We start from the raw sequence: 19296 nt of genomic DNA on the forward strand, positions 1-19296 counted from the left end.
CTGTGTCTGTTTTCTCCTCTGTAAAGCAGGGAAAACAGCACCCAGTTTGCAAGGCTGTGATCAAGACCCATCACAGACCCAAAGAGCACCCATCACAACAGGAAATGAATAAATGGGAGCCATTACTGTTATCACCCTCTTGTTGGCTTATAGGAGACAGCAGCTGTTACCAGACCCTCCTGTCTCCTGGGAGATTACCAGAGTGGGCTCTCTGAATGGGCTGACGAGCAAGGGGAGCTATTTCCCAGAGCTGCAAACCTCCCAGGGAGTGCTCAGGCTCCATCTCCACCGGTCCCCAGCTGCCCGCCAGCCGTAACTCTGGGCTGTGGCACCCGGGGGAACCGTGAAAGCCAAAGCTTTTACTCTCCACCTCCTGCGTTTCAGGCTGTGAGAGACTGCCCTGCGCCTGTCCTCAGGTGAGTGGCTTCCTCTGTCTGTGTGCACCCTCTAACTCGGTGACTGTAGACTCTGTTCTCAGAGAGGTGGGACCACCTCTTGGCATCTCTGTCCCCAGTCTTCATCTGCTTGTGCAGCAGTTCTAACACTGCTACTGCCTGTTCAAGCAGGAAGGCAACAGTGAACGCTCAGGCAGAATTTCACCTCACAGCAATTTGTAAATACCCTAAGAAACCAGCTTTTAAAAGTGGAGGTCTTCTAGGTGGGGAAACTGAGGCAGAGAGCAGGGGCCACTTGCCTAGCATCTTACCCCATTGCTTTCCTCCCTGTCCTGTGGTTTTCTCTGCAGTAGAAGTCCACAGCAGAGGCGGTGCCCGCTAGGAGCTGGGTTTCAGCTCTGGCACAGGACAGGCTCATTTACCTGTTTGGGTAGCCAGCACTAGCCCATGAGCTGGGGTGACGGGAAGTCAGCAAAGAAGGCTTCACAGCTTAGCAAGTTGGGCCTGGCCGAGGAGGGTAGCTGTTTCTAGTCCAGCAGATGCAGACCACTAATAACAGACCCTGCTGACTCCTGCCCTAGAGATTATAAATCAGGTAATGCCCTCCAGCCCATCATGTGACAAAACCTAAGAGTGACCACTTTACTTCCAAAGGCTCTAAAACTTGGGAGTCCTAGCACCTAGCACACTGCCAGGCAGATTTGGGCTCCAGTTTCAGTGCCTCTCTTATTAGTGTTTGACCTCAGAGAAGTTTCTTAAACCTCTCAGCCTTGGGTGCTACACCTGTAAGATGGGCCGTGTTACCATCTCACAGGGTCATCAGAAGGTTACAGGAGCCCAAGTGTGTAGAGGCCTTACAGAGTGCTCAGTAATGGAAGCTGTAACTATGCTGCTGGTGACTGGAATGCCTCAGATTACACCCCAAAACGGCTTGGTTGGACACTGCCCCCTTTAATATCTTTTTTGACAAGTGCTGATCTCCCCACAAATCATGAAGGTGTTCTTTGTCTGCATGTAGTAATTTCCCTCCTTTTTTTCCAATCCAGCCGTCTTTCCTGAGTGACTCTGTGCCCAAGCCTGTGGCCTTACGCAGGGCTCTAGGGTTTTAATGGGACTCGGGCCTGATCCCTGATCTTGAGGACCAAGGGGATGCAAGCGGGGATGCAGATGCTGAGCAAGCCAGGGGATCACTGACTGCACTGTCAGGGTGAGTCCAAGGGGCCACAGGAGCTGGGAGGACACCCTGACCTACTAGTGAGACACATGAGTAGTGAGAACAACCTGCACACACACGGAGGGGAGAAAGAGCAGGTTGGGAGGGGTGGCCAGGGGGCAGGCAAGTGAGCTCATTTAGGAGTTGTGACCCCACCAAGAAACTCAGTTGAGGCAATGGGAGCCCTTGAAATGAAAAAAATTACCTTCCCTTTTTCTTCTGGACATAGAAAATGAAACATAGTGGTCATAAAAATCCCTTGGAGGCTTTTCAGCAAGGGAGACAGTGACCAGGCTCAGCAGCCCGGGTGGGGACACACTGATTGGAGGCGGGTGGAGCCAGAGCTGGGCCTGGGCCTTAGCAAGGCTGTGATGATGGGGTCTGGGGCAGGTGACTTGGAGTGCAGAATGGCCAGCGTTCCTTGACTGCTTGTGGGGGATGAGAAGGGAGCCAACATTCATTCACGTTCATGGCTGGGTGGATGGTGGTGCCCTGGCTGGGAACCCGGGAGGAGGCGCAGGCTGCGGGCAAGTTATCATGCTCAGCTTTGGACCTGCCAAGTTCAAGATCCCTGAGGGATGGAGCCCTGGGTCAGTGAGCTGCGTCTGGGAGTTGTCAGCAAGGAACACAGTATTCTGAGCTCCATTTTGGTGGGGAGATGAGGGAAGGGAAGGTACTAGTTGACAGTCACACAGGCAGGCAGTGTGAGCGCTTTCCTCCCGGGGTCCAGGGCTCCTTCCACTCTATAACGGCCTCGGGGACACCAGAGAGGGGTTGGGGCTCCCTGGGTTGGTTTTCAAGGCCAACTCGAACCCAAACAAGCTACGCTGGGGTCCTCACTTGGAATAGCAACCAAAGGAACACCTCTGCCAACTGGAAGTCTCAGTGCAGGTGGTTTTTATTATTAAAGCCAAGATTGGAAAATGGCTGTCCCCCCACCCCCCTGACCCTCCCACCCACCTTCAGATCCATCCCTTTATGTCCTGTGAAGGTGAAAACTAGATTTGTCTTGAAAAGACTCAGAAATGCTCATGCCTAAATGAGAGAATGAGGACAAATGAAATAGGCTCAGATGGTGGTCTGTTTGTGATTGTGTTGGCTCCACCCAGGATTCCTGGAAAAGACGGCTTGGGGTTGGGGCTGGATAGCCCCTGCTCACAGTGCTGTTCCCGGGGGTCCGGGGTGGGCATCAGGAACAAAGGCAACGGAAGAGGCTGAGCTGGCCCCCGCACTCTGCCCTGCTGAAGCTGGGCCACAGGCTGGTTTTTGTAAAAGTGGTTTAAAAAAACCCCAGCCACGAGCACCACCCTCCCCTGAGCAGGGTGAGAGGAGGCGCCAGCTCTGGGCTTTGAGGTCTGAGGCGTGTGGCCTCCTGGCCTGGCGTCACCTCCCTGGAGGCAGGCAGCACCCTGAGGGAGGCCAGGAGGGCTCCTGGGCCCCTTGTGTGGCCCCGGTAGCCTCCAGGGCCCTGGGAGAGCGTGAGATGGCTGGCTGCCCCGCTCCCTCCCAGCCTGCCCGGAGGCTCTAGGCTTCAGGGACCCTGTGCAACTTTTGCTCTTTGGATTCCAAAGATCTGAACTTCTCCTCCAGCACAGGTGCAGCAGGCTGGAAATGGATGACAGGCTTGATCTGAAAGACAGTGAAGCCCTCCTGGTTCTTCTGGTTGAACAGACTTACCCTGTGCTCCGGCTCGGGGCTGGTTTGGGCCAAGCCCGCTGTGCTGGGCCGGGCAAGGGAGGCTGGGTCCAAGGCCCTCCGGGATGGGCAGGGGTCCTCTGACAGGGAGGACAACAGGTCCTGGACTGTGGCCTCTGCCGTCTCCTGCTGAGGTGGTGGCGGCAGTGGCGGCAGTGGCAAGGGGGAGGGGCTAGGCTCAGAGGATGGCTCCTCGCGGGCGGTGCTGCAGTCCATGGAGGAGCCCAGCGTCTGGCTGCTGTCACTCTGTGCCTGGGTGACGGAGCCGTGAGTGGAGCGGGAGGCGCTCTCAGAGGTGGCGCTGGCGCAGGTACCATCGCTGCCAAGCTTCAGGGGCACATCGACAGAAAAGAGGTCAGAGGAGATGGGCTGGTGGATGTCTATGGCCGCCGTGGTGACCACGCACACAGCTGGCTCTGGGGCACCGCTGTCTGCAAGGAAGGAGGGGATGTGGGTCACACTCCGCCCTTGCCACACCTCTGCGTGCCCTGATGGGGGCGGGTCTAGGAAAGGGGCTGGATGGTGGGCAGTGAGTGTGAGTGGGCTTTGCTGGGAGAGGTCTTGGCAGGCGGTCCAGTTCTCCAATATTCACTGACTGCCCTGAGGGAGGATTATGCCTCCCCATCTTGCTGAACTCAAGTGCGGACACGTGACGTGACTTGGCCAATCATCTGTGAGAACTGACCAGTGGCATTTCCCAGAGAAGCTATGTAAACCAGACGTGCTTTGCTCTGGCAGTCAACACTGTTCTGGAAGGGGTGACAGGTGTTCTGCCTGCTGGGTGCTAGAGTAAAGATGACAGCCTGGGCACAGAGCCCCTGGCCAGTGTGCCATGGGCCTTTGTTGATTTATTTAAACCACACAGATGTGGGGTGATTGCCCCTGTGGCATAACCTAGCCCATCCTAACTCAGAAAGCATGGTGTGCCACGACAAGGAATTTGAATTTCATGGTCAGAGGGGGTCCAGTGTGATTGATAGTGACATGACCAGAGCTGTGCCTTCAGAAGACTGATTAATCTCTATATGATGCATTGTAGGGGGAGGGTAGAGACACCTCAAAATGTCTTTTCTCTAAGTGAGAAGTATCAAGGGGCTGAATCATAGTGGGTGTAGTGTGGTCAAGGTTTCTCTCTAAAGTGGTGGGGAGAGTGTACTGGGAGATGGTGGTCTTTGAGATCAGCAGGTTAGATAAGGCTTTGGAAGAGGAGACAGAAGAGGGAGTCTAGCCTTACAACGGAGTTTACCAGGATTTAAGGGCTGTGAAACCCAAACTACAAGATTCAAGACATTGGCTAAGGAGAAACAAGACGTTGAAGGACTGAGTATTATTTTTAAACTCAACCTTTTCCATAAGTGAAGACCTCTAGGTCCCCTAAAGTGCAAGAATGAAACATAAATCAAGCAAGGACATGCCCAATGCCTGTGGCTTCTCGAGCCCAACTACGCTGCTATCTCACCCCCATCATGCTCATCCTGAAAGGTTCTCAGGTTGGGAACCTGAGAACTGAGCTGAGCTCACTTAGACGTCTAGATTCCAGCCCCCTTCCATTCCAGGGTCGCCCACGCAGCTCTCTTTGGCGATCCCAGAGCATTCCCACCCCGGCACCCACAGCTCTAGTGCTAGAGTTTGCTGGGAGCCTTGAACCCTGCCTGCAGCTATGGTTCACAGGTGCTGGGAGATGGACAGCCAGGTCGAGTTGTCCCTAGCCTGGATGTTAGGGGTTGCCAGGGTCACCTCTGGCACAGGGCCACACAGAAGTTCTGGTACATGCAGAACAGCCGCCGACACACACTTACCACTGCTGGGCCCATTGTAGTACTGGCTGATGTAGCTGTTCATGTCATCTTTCACTGCAGCTTCTATGGAGGTGGGGACAGAGAAGGGTGAGTGTGATGGTAAGCCAGAGAGTCCAAGAGGCAGGGGCTGTGGCCGGTTCTCGCTCCTCCCCCAGTATTCCTGCCCCTACCCCCCATTACCACGAGGGGAGGCAGGCACTTGTCTCCCACAAGCTCTCTGACGCTTTGATCCTCCGTGGGGGACTGCATGTCTCATCTGCCCCAGGGCTGGGCTGGACTGGGTATCAGGGAGCATCTCCAGCTTGCTGTGTGATATGTACAGGCCCTTTCCTTCTCTGTCCTCAGTTTCCCCCTCTCTGAGATAAGGGGTGTGGAAATAGTTCCTCAGGGCCTTCCCTGCCTGGATGTCCTGAGTCTCTGAATCCATCTGAGGTTCTCAGGGTCACCGGGAATGCTGTCCTCAGTGCAAAAGCCTCAAAGCCCCATTTGCAGCCACACACAGCCAGATGCTGATCATCGGCGACAGCCCCCTCGGTCTTCCACGCTGTACAGGAAAGGACATGGGCGCTGGGCATGCCCACCCCCTGCACTGTTCCCAGCACATGGTAAGTGCTCACTAAACAGTTATTGAATGAATAACAAATGAGAAGGTGTAAAGCTGTCCAGGTCAAGAGAGATGGTAAGGGAACAGGGTCTCAAAGAAATGTTGGTTCATTTTCCTGAAGGGGTGGGGAAGGAATGGAGAGAGGAGAGGTGAGAACTTCACAGAGAGGCCTGCCCATAGGAGGAAAAGCAGATGACAGGAGACCCCAAAAGCCATCCTAAGGAGCTTAGCTTTGCAAGTACAGTGAGGAGCCACCGGAAAGTGTGAACATGGTCAGGTGTGAGTCACTCCCAAGGTTGTGGGGAGAGTGGCTGGGAAGGTGTCAGACTTTAAGACAGGAGAACAGAGACCACAGTGCCCAGGTGAGGAAGACAGGCCCTGAGGGAGGCTGGGTGGTGCCTGATGGGGCAGAAGGGAAGGACTTGGGGTCCACACCCCAAGAAGCCATGGTCTGCAGGTGATTGGACCTGACGCTTTCTGTGGCCACCTTCCTGGGCACACCTGAGATGGCTGCAGAAGCCAGTCTGCCCTGACACTGGGAGACTAGGTGGCAGCACACACAGCAACCTGGCTCTTAAAAGCTTTTTTGGCCTCTTTTGATCGTTAAATGCCTGTGGTCATTTCATTTTTTTTTTTTAATGAAAAAAGGTGTGTTTTTCACTAATGTCTGAGCTGAGGGAGGGGCCCCAGGCTGGCTCCAGGCCCTGCTTCAGGATCAACCAGCAACACTCCCTCAGAATCAGACAGCAGCACTCTTCTCCATGGTCCTTCATAATTTATGTTGTAAATGCTGTCTAGCCCTGCAGGCCACCCTGGGTAGTGGGAGGTGGGAGGTTCTGGTCTCTTATCTTGGTTTTATCCTGAGGCCATGGCAGCAGGCACCTGTGATGGGGCTGTGGAGGGCCATGTGACATGGGCAGGACAATGAACTCAGCTAAAGTATCCACAGACCCATGAATCCCAAAGGGGCCACTCTCAGGAGGTGGCCTGGAGTGAATGAGAAAAACCCAGAGCCTGGGCTCTTGCGCCCACCATGGGAACCAGGGCACGTCACAGCCCCTCTCTGGGCCTCAGTTTCTTTACCTGTACCACGAGGGGGCCACCGGGGCTCTTAGAGATTGCAACAGCTGGCTCCCAACCCCTCTGCCAGCCCTGAAGTTCCAAGAGGTGGAGTCAGAGCAGAGTGGGAAGGGACCGGAGGCATCTGAGCTGTGTCCCGAACCCCCAGTGCAGGAATCACCTCAACATCTGCCTGACGGGGGGCTCTCCCCACCAGGGCCTGTGCACCTCAGGGAAGGGGACTCCTACCTCTTTGGTGAGCAGCTCTAATAATCAGGGTCATATCACTGATGAACATAGATGCAAAAATCCTCAACAAAATACTAGCAAACAGAATCCAACAGCACATTAAATGGATCATACACCATGATCAAGTGGGGTTTATTCCAGAAATGCAAGGATTCTTCAATATACGCAAATCAGTCAACGCGATACACCATATTAACAAACTGAAGGAGAAAAAGCATATGATCATCTCAATAGATGCAGAGAAAGCTTTCGACAAAATTCAACAACCATTTATAATAAAAACCCTGCAGAACGTAGGCATAGAGGGAACTTTCCTCAACATAATAAAGACCATATATGACAAACCCACAGCCAACATCGTCCTCAATGGTGAAAAACTGAAAGCATTTCCACTAAGATCAGGAACGAGACAAGGTTGCCCACTCTCACCACTCTTATTCAACATCGTTTTGGAAGTTTTAGCCACAGCAGTCAGAGAAGAAAAGAAAATAAAAGGAATCCAAATCGGAAAAGAAGACGTAAAGCTGTCACTGTTTGCAGATGACATGATACTATACATAGAGAATCCTAAAGATGCTACCAGAAAACTGCTAGAGCTAATCAATGAATCCGGTAAAGTAGCAGGATACAAAATTAATGCACAGAAATCTCTGGCATTCCTATACACTAATGATGAAACTTCTGAAAGTGAAATCAAGAAAACACTCCCATTTACCATTGCAACAAAAAGAATAAAATATCTAGGAATAAACCTACCTAAGGAGACAAAAGACCTGTATGCAGAAAATTATAAGACACTGATGAAAGAAATTAAAGACAATACAGGTTCTTTGAGAAGATAAACAAAATAGATAAACCACTAGCCAGACTCATCAAGAAAAAAAGGGAGAAGACTCAAATCAACAGAATTAGAAATGAAAAAGGAGAAGTTACAACTGACACTGCAGAAATAAAAAAAATCATGAGAGATTACTACAAGCAACTCTATGCCAATAAAATGGACAATCTGGAAGAAATGGACAAATTCTTAGAAATGCACAACCTGCCAAGACTGAATCAGGAAGAAATAGAAAATATGAACAGACCAATCACAAGCACTGAAATTGAAACTGTGATTAAAAACCTTCCAACAAACAAAAGCCCAGGACCAGATGGCTTCACAGGTGAATTCTATCAAACGTTTAGAGAAGAGCTAACACCTATCCTTCTCAAACTCTTCCAAAATATAGCAGAGGGAGGAACACTCCCAAATTCCTTCTACGAAGCCACCATCACCTTGATACCAAAACCAGACAAGGATGTCACAAAGAAAGAAAACTACAGGCCAATATCACTGATGAACATAGATGCAAAAATCCTCAACAAAATACTAGCAAACAGAATCCAACAGCACATTAAATGGATCATACACCATGATCAAGTGGGGTTTATTCCAGAAATGCAAGGATTCTTCAATATACGCAAATCAGTCAACGCGATACACCATATTAACAAACTGAAGGAGAAAAAGCATATGATCATCTCAATAGATGCAGAGAAAGCTTTCGACAAAATTCAACAACCATTTATAATAAAAACCCTGCAGAACGTAGGCATAGAGGGAACTTTCCTCAACATAATAAAGACCATATATGACAAACCCACAGCCAACATCGTCCTCAATGGTGAAAAACTGAAAGCATTTCCACTAAGATCAGGAACGAGACAAGGTTGCCCACTCTCACCACTCTTATTCAACATCGTTTTGGAAGTTTTAGCCACAGCAGTCAGAGAAGAAAAGAAAATAAAAGGAATCCAAATCGGAAAAGAAGACGTAAAGCTGTCACTGTTTGCAGATGACATGATACTATACATAGAGAATCCTAAAGATGCTACCAGAAAACTGCTAGAGCTAATCAATGAATCCGGTAAAGTAGCAGGATACAAAATTAATGCACAGAAATCTCTGGCATTCCTATACACTAATGATGAAACTTCTGAAAGTGAAATCAAGAAAACACTCCCATTTACCATTGCAACAAAAAGAATAAAATATCTAGGAATAAACCTACCTAAGGAGACAAAAGACCTGTATGCAGAAAATTATAAGACACTGATGAAAGAAATTAAAGACAATACAGGTTCTTTGAGAAGATAAACAAAATAGATAAACCACTAGCCAGACTCATCAAGAAAAAAAGGGAGAAGACTCAAATCAACAGAATTAGAAATGAAAAAGGAGAAGTTACAACTGACACTGCAGAAATAAAAAAAATCATGAGAGATTACTACAAGCAACTCTATGCCAATAAAATGGACAATCTGGAAGAAATGGACAAATTCTTAGAAATGCACAACCTGCCAAGACTGAATCAGGAAGAAATAGAAAATATGAACAGACCAATCACAAGCACTGAAATTGAAACTGTGATTAAAAACCTTCCAACAAACAAAAGCCCAGGACCAGATGGCTTCACAGGTGAATTCTATCAAACGTTTAGAGAAGAGCTAACACCTATCCTTCTCAAACTCTTCCAAAATATAGCAGAGGGAGGAACACTCCCAAATTCCTTCTACGAAGCCACCATCACCTTGATACCAAAACCAGACAAGGATGTCACAAAGAAAGAAAACTACAGGCCAATATCACTGATGAACATAGATGCAAAAATCCTCAACAAAATACTAGCAAACAGAATCCAACAGCACATTAAAAGGATCATACACCATGATCAAGTGGGGTTTATTCCAGGAATGCAAGGATTCTTCAATATACGCAAATCTATCAATGTGATAAACCATATTAACAAATTGAAGGAGAGAAACCATATGATCATCTCAATAGATGCAGAGAAAGCTTTCGACAAAATTCAACACCCATTTATGATAAAAACCCTCCAGAAAGTAGGCATAGAGGGAACTTTCCTAAACATAATAAAAGCCATATATGACAAGCCCACAGCAAACATCATCCTCAATGGTGAAAAACTGAAAGCATTTCCACTAAGATCAGGAACAAGACAAGGTTGCCCACTCTCACCACTCTTATTCAACATAGTTTTGGAAGTTTTAGCCACAGCAATCAGAGAAGAAAAGGAAATAAAAGGAATCCAAATCGGAAAAGAAGAAGTAAAGCTGTCACTGTTTGCAGATGACATGATACTATACATAGAGAATCCTAAAGATGCTACCAGAAAACTACTAGAGCTAATCAATGAATTTGGTAAAGTAGCAGGATACAAAATTAATGCACAGAAATCTCTGGCATTCCTATATACTAATGATGAAAAATCTGAAAGTGAAATCAAGAAAACACTCCCATTTACCATTGCAACAAAAAGAATAAAATATCTAGGAATAAACCTACCTAAGGATACGAAAGACCTGTATGCAGAAAATTATAAGACACTGATGAAAGAAATTAAAGATGATACAAATAGATGGAGAGATATACCATGTTCTTGGATGGGAAGAATCAACATTGTGAAAATGACTCTACTACCCAAAGCAATCTACAGATTCAATGCAATCCCTATCAAACTACCACTGGCATTTTTCACAGAACTAGAACAAAAAATTTCGCAATTTGTATGGAAACACAAAAGACCCCGAATAGCCAAAGCAATCTTTAGAACGAAAAAAGGAGCTGGAGGAATAAGGCTCCCTGACTTCAGACTATATTACAAAGCAACAGTAATCAAGACAGTATGGTACTGGCACAAAAACAGAAAGATAGATCAGTGGAACAGGATAGAAAGCCCAGAGATAAACCCACGCACATATGGACACCTTATCTTTGATAAAGGAGGCAGGAATGTACAGTGGAGAAAGGACAGCCTCTTCAATAAATGGTGCTGGGAAAACTGGACAGGTACATGTAAAAGTATGAGATTAGATCACTCCCTAACACCATACACAAAAATAAGCTCAAAATGGATTAAAGACCTAAATGTAAGGCCAGAAACTATCAAACTCTTAGAAGAAAACATAGGAAGAACACTCTATGACATAAATCACAGCAAGATCCTTTCTGACCCACCTCCTAGAGTAATGGAAATAAAAACAAAAATAAACAAATGGGACCTAATGAAACTTCAAAGCTTTTGCACAGCAAAGGAAACCATAACCAAGACCAAAAGACAACCCTCAGAATGGGAGAAAACATTTGCAAATGAAGCAACTGACAAAGGATTAATCTCCAAAATTTACAAGCAGCTCATGCAGCTCAATAACAAAAAAACAAACAACCCCATCCAAAAATGGGCAGAAGACCTAAATAGACATTTCTCCAAAGAAGATATACAGAATGCCAACAAACACATGAAAGAATGCTCAACATCATTAATCATTAGAGAAATGCAAATCAAAACTACAATGAGATATCATCTCACACCAGTCAGAATGGCCATCATCAAAAAATCTAGAAACAATAAATGCTGGAGAGGGTGTGGAGAAAAGGGGACACTCTTGCACTGCTGGTGGGAATGTGAATTGGTTCAGCCACTGTGGAGAACAGTATGGAGGTTCCTTAAAAAACTACAAATAGAATTACCATATGACCCAGCAATCCCACTACTTGGCATATACCCTGAGAAAACCAAAATTCAAAGAGAGTCATGTACCAAAATGTTCATTGCAGCTCTATTTACAATAGCCAGGACATGGAAACAACCTAAGCGCCCATCATCGGATGAATGGATAAAGAAGATGTGGCACATATACACAATGGAATATTACTCAGCCTTAAAAAGAAATGAAATTGAGCTATTTGTAATGAGATGGATAGACCTAGAATCTGTCATACAGAGTGAAGTAAGTCAGAAAGAAAAAGACAAATACCGTATGCTAACACATATATATGGAATTTAAGGGAAAAAAATGTCATGAAGAACCTAGGGGTAAGATAGGAATAAAGACGCAGACCTACTGGAGAACGGACTTGAGGATATGGGGAGGGGGAAGGGTGAGTTTTGACAGGGCGAGAGAGAGTCATGGACATATACACACTAACAAACGTAGTAAGGTAGATAGCTGGGGGGAAGCAGCCGCAAGGCACAGGGATATTAGCTCGGTGCTTTGTGACAGCCTGGAAGGGTGGGATGGGGAGAGTGGGAGGGAGGGAGACGCAAGAGGGAAGACATGTGGGAACATATGTATATGTATAGCTGATTCACTTTGTTGTAAAGCAGAAACTAACACACCATTGTAAAGCAATTATACCCCAATAAAGATGTTAAAAAATAAAAAAAAATAAAAAAAAAAAAAATAAAAATAAAAAAAAAAAAAATAAATAAAGACAATACAAATAGATGGAGAGATATACCATGTTCTTGGACTGGAGGAATCAACAAGTAGTAGATTGCTACTACTCAAAGCAATCTACAGATTCAATGCAATCCCTATCAAACTACCACTGGCATTTTTCACAGAACTAGAACAAAAAAATTAACAATTTGTATGGAAACACAAAAGACCCTGAATAGCCAAAGCAATCTTGAGAACGAAAAATGGAGCAAGAGGAATCAGGCTCCCTGACTTCAGACTATACTACAAAGCTACAGTAATCAAGACAGTATGGTACTGGCACAAAAACAGAAAGATCAATAGAACAGGATAGAAAGTCCAGAGATAAACCCACACACATGTGGTCACCTTATCTTTGATAAAGGAGGCAGGAATGTACAGTGGAGAAAGGACAGCCTCTTCAATAAGTGGTGCTGGGAAAACTGGACAGGTACATGTAAAAGTATGAAATTAGATCACTCCCTAACACCATACACAAAAATAAGCTCAAAATGGATTAAAGACCTAAATGTAAGGCCAGAAACTATCAAACTCTTGGAGGAAAACATAGGCAGGACACTCTATGACATAAATCACAGTAAGATCCTTTTTGACCCACCTCCTAGAGAAATGGAAATAAAAACAAAAATAAACAAATGGGACCTAATGAAACTTAAAAGCTTTTGCACAGCAAAGGAAACCGTAAACAAGACCAAAAGACAACCCTCAGAATGGGAGAAAATATTTGCAAATGAAGCAACTGACAAAGGATTAATCTCCAAAATTTATAAGCAGCTCATGCAGCTTAAAAACAAAAAAACAAATAACCCATTCCAAAAATGGGCAGAAGACCTAAATAGATATTTCTTTAAAGAAGATATACGGACTGCCAACAAACACATGAAAGAATGCTCAACATCACTAATCATTAGAGAAATGCAAATCAAAACTACAATGAGATATCACCTCACACCAGTCAGAATGGCCATCATCAAAAAATCTAGAAACAATAAATGCTGGAGAGGGTGTGGAGAAAAGGGAACCCTCTTGCACTGTTGATGGGAATGTAAATTGATACAGCCACTGTGGAGAACAGTATGGAGGTTCCTTAAAAAACTACAAATAGAACTACCATATGACCCAGCAATCCCACTACTGGGCATATACCCTGAGAAAACCATAATTCATAAAGAGTCGTGTACCAAAATGTTCATTGCAGCTCGATTTACAATAGCCCAGAGATGGAAACAACCTAAGTGTCCATCATCGGATGAATGGATAAAGAAGATGTGGCACATATATACAATGGAATATTACTCAGCCATAAAAAGAAACGAAACTGAACTAATTGTAATGAGGTGGGTAGACCTAGAGTCTGTCATACAGAGTGAAGTAAGTCAGAAAGAGAGAGACAAATACCGTATGCTAACACATATATATATGGAATTTAAGAAAAAAAATGTCATGAAGAGCCTAGGGGTAAGACAGGAATAAAGACACAGACCTAGTAGAGAATGGACTTGAGGATATGGGCAGGGGGAAGGGTAAGCTGTGAGAAAGTGAGAGAGAGGCATGGACATATATACACTACCAAATGTAAGGTAGATAGCTAGTGGGAAGCAGCCTCAAAGCACAGGGAGATCAGCTCGGTGCTTTGTGATCGCCTGGAGGGGTGGGATAGGGAGGGTGGGATGGATGGAGACGCAAGAGGGAAGAGATATGGGCACATATGTATATATATAACTGATTCATTTTGTTGTAAAGCAAAAACTAACTCACCATTGTAAAGTAATTATACTCCAATAAAGATGTTAAAAAAATAATAATAATCAGGTTCATCTGTGCTCAACACAGTCAGTGTGCCTGACCCTCTAGCTCCAAGGAACACAGTCAGGGCCTCCTAGGGATGTCCACTCCTTGGTCAGGCAGCCAGTCTCTGTCTCCTCAGGAAGAGCCTGCTATGTGAAGCCTTGCAGATCCTGCCCCCACAGGTACCAAGGCTAAGCCCATTTCTACTCACAGTATGTATGACAGAACTTCCAGCACTTAAAAAGCCCTCACATCCCTCCTGAGAATTCTCTTCTGAGAAACCCCTGTCCATTTTTCACCCCTCCCCAGTTTTCCAGCCTCTCCACTCTGAAGCTTTCACTGTGGGCTCTAGATGAGACCAAGATGGGGGGAGGAGTAGGGAGGAGGGAGCTAGCGTTTACTGTGCCCTTCAATGTTCCAGACTGCAGGTTCGGCACTTCACACACCAACCTCCTTTAATCCTCACTGCTGTCCTGCAAGGCTGGGATTGTTCAACAGATGGGTCCTTCCCAAGATCCGGTGTGATCATTCCCCTAATGCAGCCTAACCTCCTCCAAGTGGGTTTAGCAACCACCCTACTCTGCTGACTCACGAGCTCGTGGCCAACATCAATGCCCAGGTCTTCTCTGCAGGAGCTGGGGTCAGGCCAGCCAGGCCTTTGCCATTCTGTAGCTGTGTAACCCCCCTCCGCCAGAGGACTTCATGTTTATCATCTCAGGCAAATGTCAGCTTGCTGGTTTCAGCCCAGAGCCTGCTGAAAGCATTCTGAATCTTGATTCAGTCTACTAAGGTATTCTCTCTCTCTCTCCTGTCTCAGTGTTGACTATTTGAGGATGCTGACATCTTCATCCAAGCCATTTATAAAAATAACGTAGGCCAGGTGACCTTCAGCCCAGATATCTCTCCTGAGCTTTTGACCTGTCTGGCCAACTGGACAGCTTCACCTGGATGACCTCCAGCTACCTCTGACTCAACATGTCCAAAATAGAACTCAGTTTCTCCCTCCACCTCCATCTTGGTGAATGGTTCCCTTGCCCACCCAGGCTGGGACCCTGGTCACTTCTCCATGCTTCTTCTCCATCCTTACCAACAATGCAACTGCTGCTGAATCTGACCAGTTGAGGGACCCCAGATACCCTCTGCTATGGCCCATAGTCCAGCCTTAGGTCAGACCTCTTGCTTTCCCCTTTGGACTTTCGTCATGCCTGCGGGATTAATGAATGGGATTGCTCACTCCATGCACATGCCTGACACAGAACCAGGCAGCCACTGCAGGCCTGTCCAGTCTGTATTTGCTTGTTCTGCTCCAAACATGTTCCCACACAGGGGCCTCAGAGTGAACTATTAGACAAGTCAGAGCAAGGCCTGCCCAGGCTTCCCTAGCAGTGCTAATGCTGCCCGCCCACCCCCACCCCCGCCCACGCGTCTCTGCTTCAGGTAGGCCCCCTTCTCCACAACTGACCACTTGGGCTGGAGTTCTGTCCCTATCCACACAGGGGCCCAAGAGCCTTAGAGGGCAGGGGCCACATTTTACTCAGAGTCTCCCCAGCACTTAGCATGGGGCTTGGCGTATACCAGCGGCCAATAAATAGGATGACTGAACAGTGACTATGGCTGGGTCAGGGGCATGCAAGACCTCCCAGGACTATTCCCCTCAGCCTCTGAGATGCTCTTTGCATCCTGCAGCACACAGCCTTGCTCTCAGTCCCTGGTACTTCCTGCCCAGAGACTAGTGACTACTGGGTGTCTGGGAGCTTGAGGGGGAGGGAAGAAAGGCCGGCACAGATGCTTGTGGCCAGGAAGAGGCCATCAGTCAGCCTCAACATGGGGCTACCCACCTTCCATTTAAGAATAATCCCCTGCCCCACAGTTTGTTTTGATTTGGCACCAAGGAGCCCTAGGGCCATGTAGGAACTGCCTCACAGGGAGACTGGGTTGGCTGACCCTGGAGGGGTAGGAAAGAAGGGTTGGTACAAACACAGGCTCCAGGACAAAAGAGCCCAGGTGCCAACCTCAACTGTGCAGACATTTGCTGTGTGGTCTTAGGCAAATCCCTAGCCACTCTGAGCTTCAGCTTCCTCATCTGTAAAATGGGAATAAGAAATATCTACATGCAGGTGAGCTGTATGTTTCACTGAGATAATGAAGGTCAAGTCTAACCTGAGGCTGTTTCTCACCTCCCTGAAAGCCCGGCCCATGGTGCTCCCTGCCAGCCCCAAAATCTTGGGTCGTTTCTGTGGCAGCTGCTCTCAGCTGCCCAGCACCTTTCTTCCTAGGGTGTGAACATTCTGCGAAGCCATCCTGACTAATCCTCCTAAAGCCGGTCAGGTGCTGTGGTGGCAATGCTCATTATGTGGGGTTTGCTCCTTGGGCAGGGCCCCAACCTGCCCAGCGAGGCAGAGGTGGAGCAAAAGGGTGGTGAGTCAGCTGGGCCTCCCATAGGCGACAGGACTGGCCAGCCTGGGGGTGGGGGTCAGGACTGCACACCCACACGTCCTGTGTAGATCCAGGCTCCAAAGCCCAGAGGGAAGCCCTGATTGCTGGTCAGGACTCCCACTCCCAAACTCCAACTTGCTGCTCCACAGCTCAGCAAGCCTCACTGAGCAGGGACACTACTATTCACTGAGCACCTGCTATGTACCAGGCTGAGGGCAGAGTGTACGACTGAATGTTCAGTTCCTCTCAGTGAAGATGTGCTTCCACTACTATTCTCATTTTGGAAAAATTAGGGTTGAGACACAAGACCAGCTGCATAACTTGTGGGGCCCCTTGTTTAAAAATCATTAAGGTTAGGACTTCCTGGTGGCACAGTGGTTAAGAATCCACCTGGCAATGCAGGGGACACGGGTTCAATCCCTGGCCCGGGAAGATCCCACATGCCACGGAGCAACTAAGCCCATGCGCCACAACTACTGAAGCCTGCGTAACTTGAGCCCGTGCTCTGCAACAGGAGAAGCCACCGCAATGAGAAGCCCGCACACCGCAACCAAGAGTAGCCACCGCTTGCTGCAACTAGAGAAAGCCTGTGTGCAGCAACAAAGACCTAATGCAGGCAAAAATAAATAAATAAAATAAATAAACTTATTTTTTTTTTAAAAAAGCATTAAAGGGCTTCCCTGGTGGCGCAGTGGTTGAGAGTCCGCCTGCTGATGTAGGGGACGCGGGTTCATGCCCCGATCCAGGAAGATCCCACATGCTGCGGAGTGGCTGGGCCCATGAGCCATGGCCGCTGAGCCTGTGCATCTGGAGCCTATGCTCCGCAACAGGAGAGGCCACAACAGTGAGAGGCCCCCGTACCGCAAAAAAAATAAAAAGGAGTCCTTTCAGGCAGACACCTCACAGAGTGGGGTGGATAAAAAAAAAAAAAAAAAAAAAAAAAAGCATTAAGGCTCAGAAATAAACCTACCCATGTATGGTCAACTAATTTACAAACAAGGAGCTAAGAATACACAATGAGCAAAGGACAGAATCTTCAATAAGTGGTCCTGGGGAAACTGGACCACTCTCTTACACCATAAACAAAAATTTACTCAAAATGGATTAAGATTTGAATGTAAGGTACCCTCATCCACCAGAGGGAAGACAGCAGAAGCAAGAAGAACTACAATCCTGCAGCCTGTGGAATGAAAACCACATTCACAGAAAGACACACAAAATGAAAAGGCAAAGGAATATGCACCAGATGAAGGAACAAGATAAAATCCCAGAAAAACAATGAAATGAAGTGGAAATAGGCAACATTCCAGAAAAAGAATTCAGAATAATGACAGTGAAGATGATCCAGGACCTCAGAAAAAGAATGGAGGCAAAGATCGAGAAAATGCAAGAAATGTTTAAAAAAGACCTAGAAGAATTAAAGAACAAACACCTAGAAAAATTAAAGAACAAACAAACAGAGATGAAGAACACAATAACTGAAATGAAAAATACACTAGAAGGAATCAATAGCAGAATAACTGAGGTAGAAGAACAGATAAGTGAACAGGAAGACAGAATGGTGCAATTCACTGCTGCAGAACAGAATAAAGAATGAAAAGAAATGAAGAGAGCCTAAGAGACCTCTGGGACAACATTAAATGCACCAACATTCACATTATAGGGGTCCCAGAAGGAGAAGAGAGAGAAGAAGGACCTGAGAAAATATTTGAAGAGACTACAGTTGAAAACTTCCCTAACATGGGAAAGGAAACAGCCACCCAAGTCCAGGAAGCACAGAGAGTCCCAGGCATGATAAACCCAAGGAGAAACATGCCAAGACACATAGTAATCAAATTGACAAAAACTAAAGACAAAGAAAAATTATTAAAAGCAACAAGGGAAATACGACACATAACATAAAAGGGAACTCCCATAAGGTTAACAGCTGATTTCTCAGCAGAAACTCTACAAGCCAGAAGGGAGTGGCATGACATATCTAAAGTGATGAAAGGGAAGAACCTAAAACCAAGATTACTCTACCTGGCAAGGATCTCATTCAGATTTGACAGAGAAATCAAAGACTTTACAGACAAGTGAAAGCTAAGAGAATTCATCACCACCAAACCAGCTCTACAACAAATGCTAAAGGAACTTCTCTAAGAGGGAAACACAAGAGAAGAAAAGGACCTACAAAAACAAACCCAAAACATTTAAGAAAATGGTCATAGGAACATACATATCGATAATTAACTTAAATGTAAATGGATTAAATGCTCCAACCAAAAGATGCAGGCTCACTGAATGGATACAAAAACAAGACCCATATATATATGCTGTATACAAGAGACCCACTTCAGACCTAGGGACGCATACAAACTGAAAGTAAGGGGATGGAAAAAGATATTCCATGCAAATGGAAATCAAAAGAAAGCTGGAGAGGCAATACTCATATCAGATAAAATAGACTTTAAAGAATGTTACAAGAGGGGCTTCCCTGGTGGCACAGTGGTTAAGAATCTGCCTGCCAATGTAGAGGACACTGGTTCAAGTCCTGGTCCGGGAAGATCCCACATGCCGGGCAGCAACTAAGCCCGTGTGCCACAACTAGTGAGCCTGCGCTCTGGAGTCCATGAGCCACAGTTACTGAGCCTGCATGCCACAACTTCTGAAGCCCACGCACCTAGAGCCTGTGCTCCGCAACAAGAGAAGCCACCACAATGAGAAGCCTGCGCACCACAACAAAGAGTAGCCCACACTCGCCACAACTAGAGAAAGCCTGCATGCAGCCACGAA

The 19296-nt window shown here is 46.8% G+C and overlaps 1 protein-coding gene across 1 annotated transcript in view; it reads right to left on the minus strand.

Annotated features, from left to right (window-relative positions):
• Positions 1-2490: 2490 nt before the first annotated feature.
• The window catches only part of TMEM266 (transmembrane protein 266), a 92413-nt gene continuing 75607 nt past the window's right edge, over positions 2491-19296 (minus strand). Inside the window, exons 9-10 of the mRNA XM_065872155.1 lie at positions 5103-5165; positions 2491-3734 (exon numbers count right to left, since the gene is read on the minus strand). Coding sequence (XP_065728227.1) covers positions 3133-3734; positions 5103-5165 — 665 coding nt within the window. The 3' untranslated portion in view covers positions 2491-3132. The remainder of the gene's footprint in view (positions 3735-5102; positions 5166-19296) is intronic.

The sequence above is a fragment of the Phocoena phocoena genome, chromosome 2 (genome assembly GCF_963924675.1).
Source record: "Phocoena phocoena chromosome 2, mPhoPho1.1, whole genome shotgun sequence".
NCBI classification, from domain to species: Eukaryota; Metazoa; Chordata; class Mammalia; order Artiodactyla; family Phocoenidae; genus Phocoena; species Phocoena phocoena.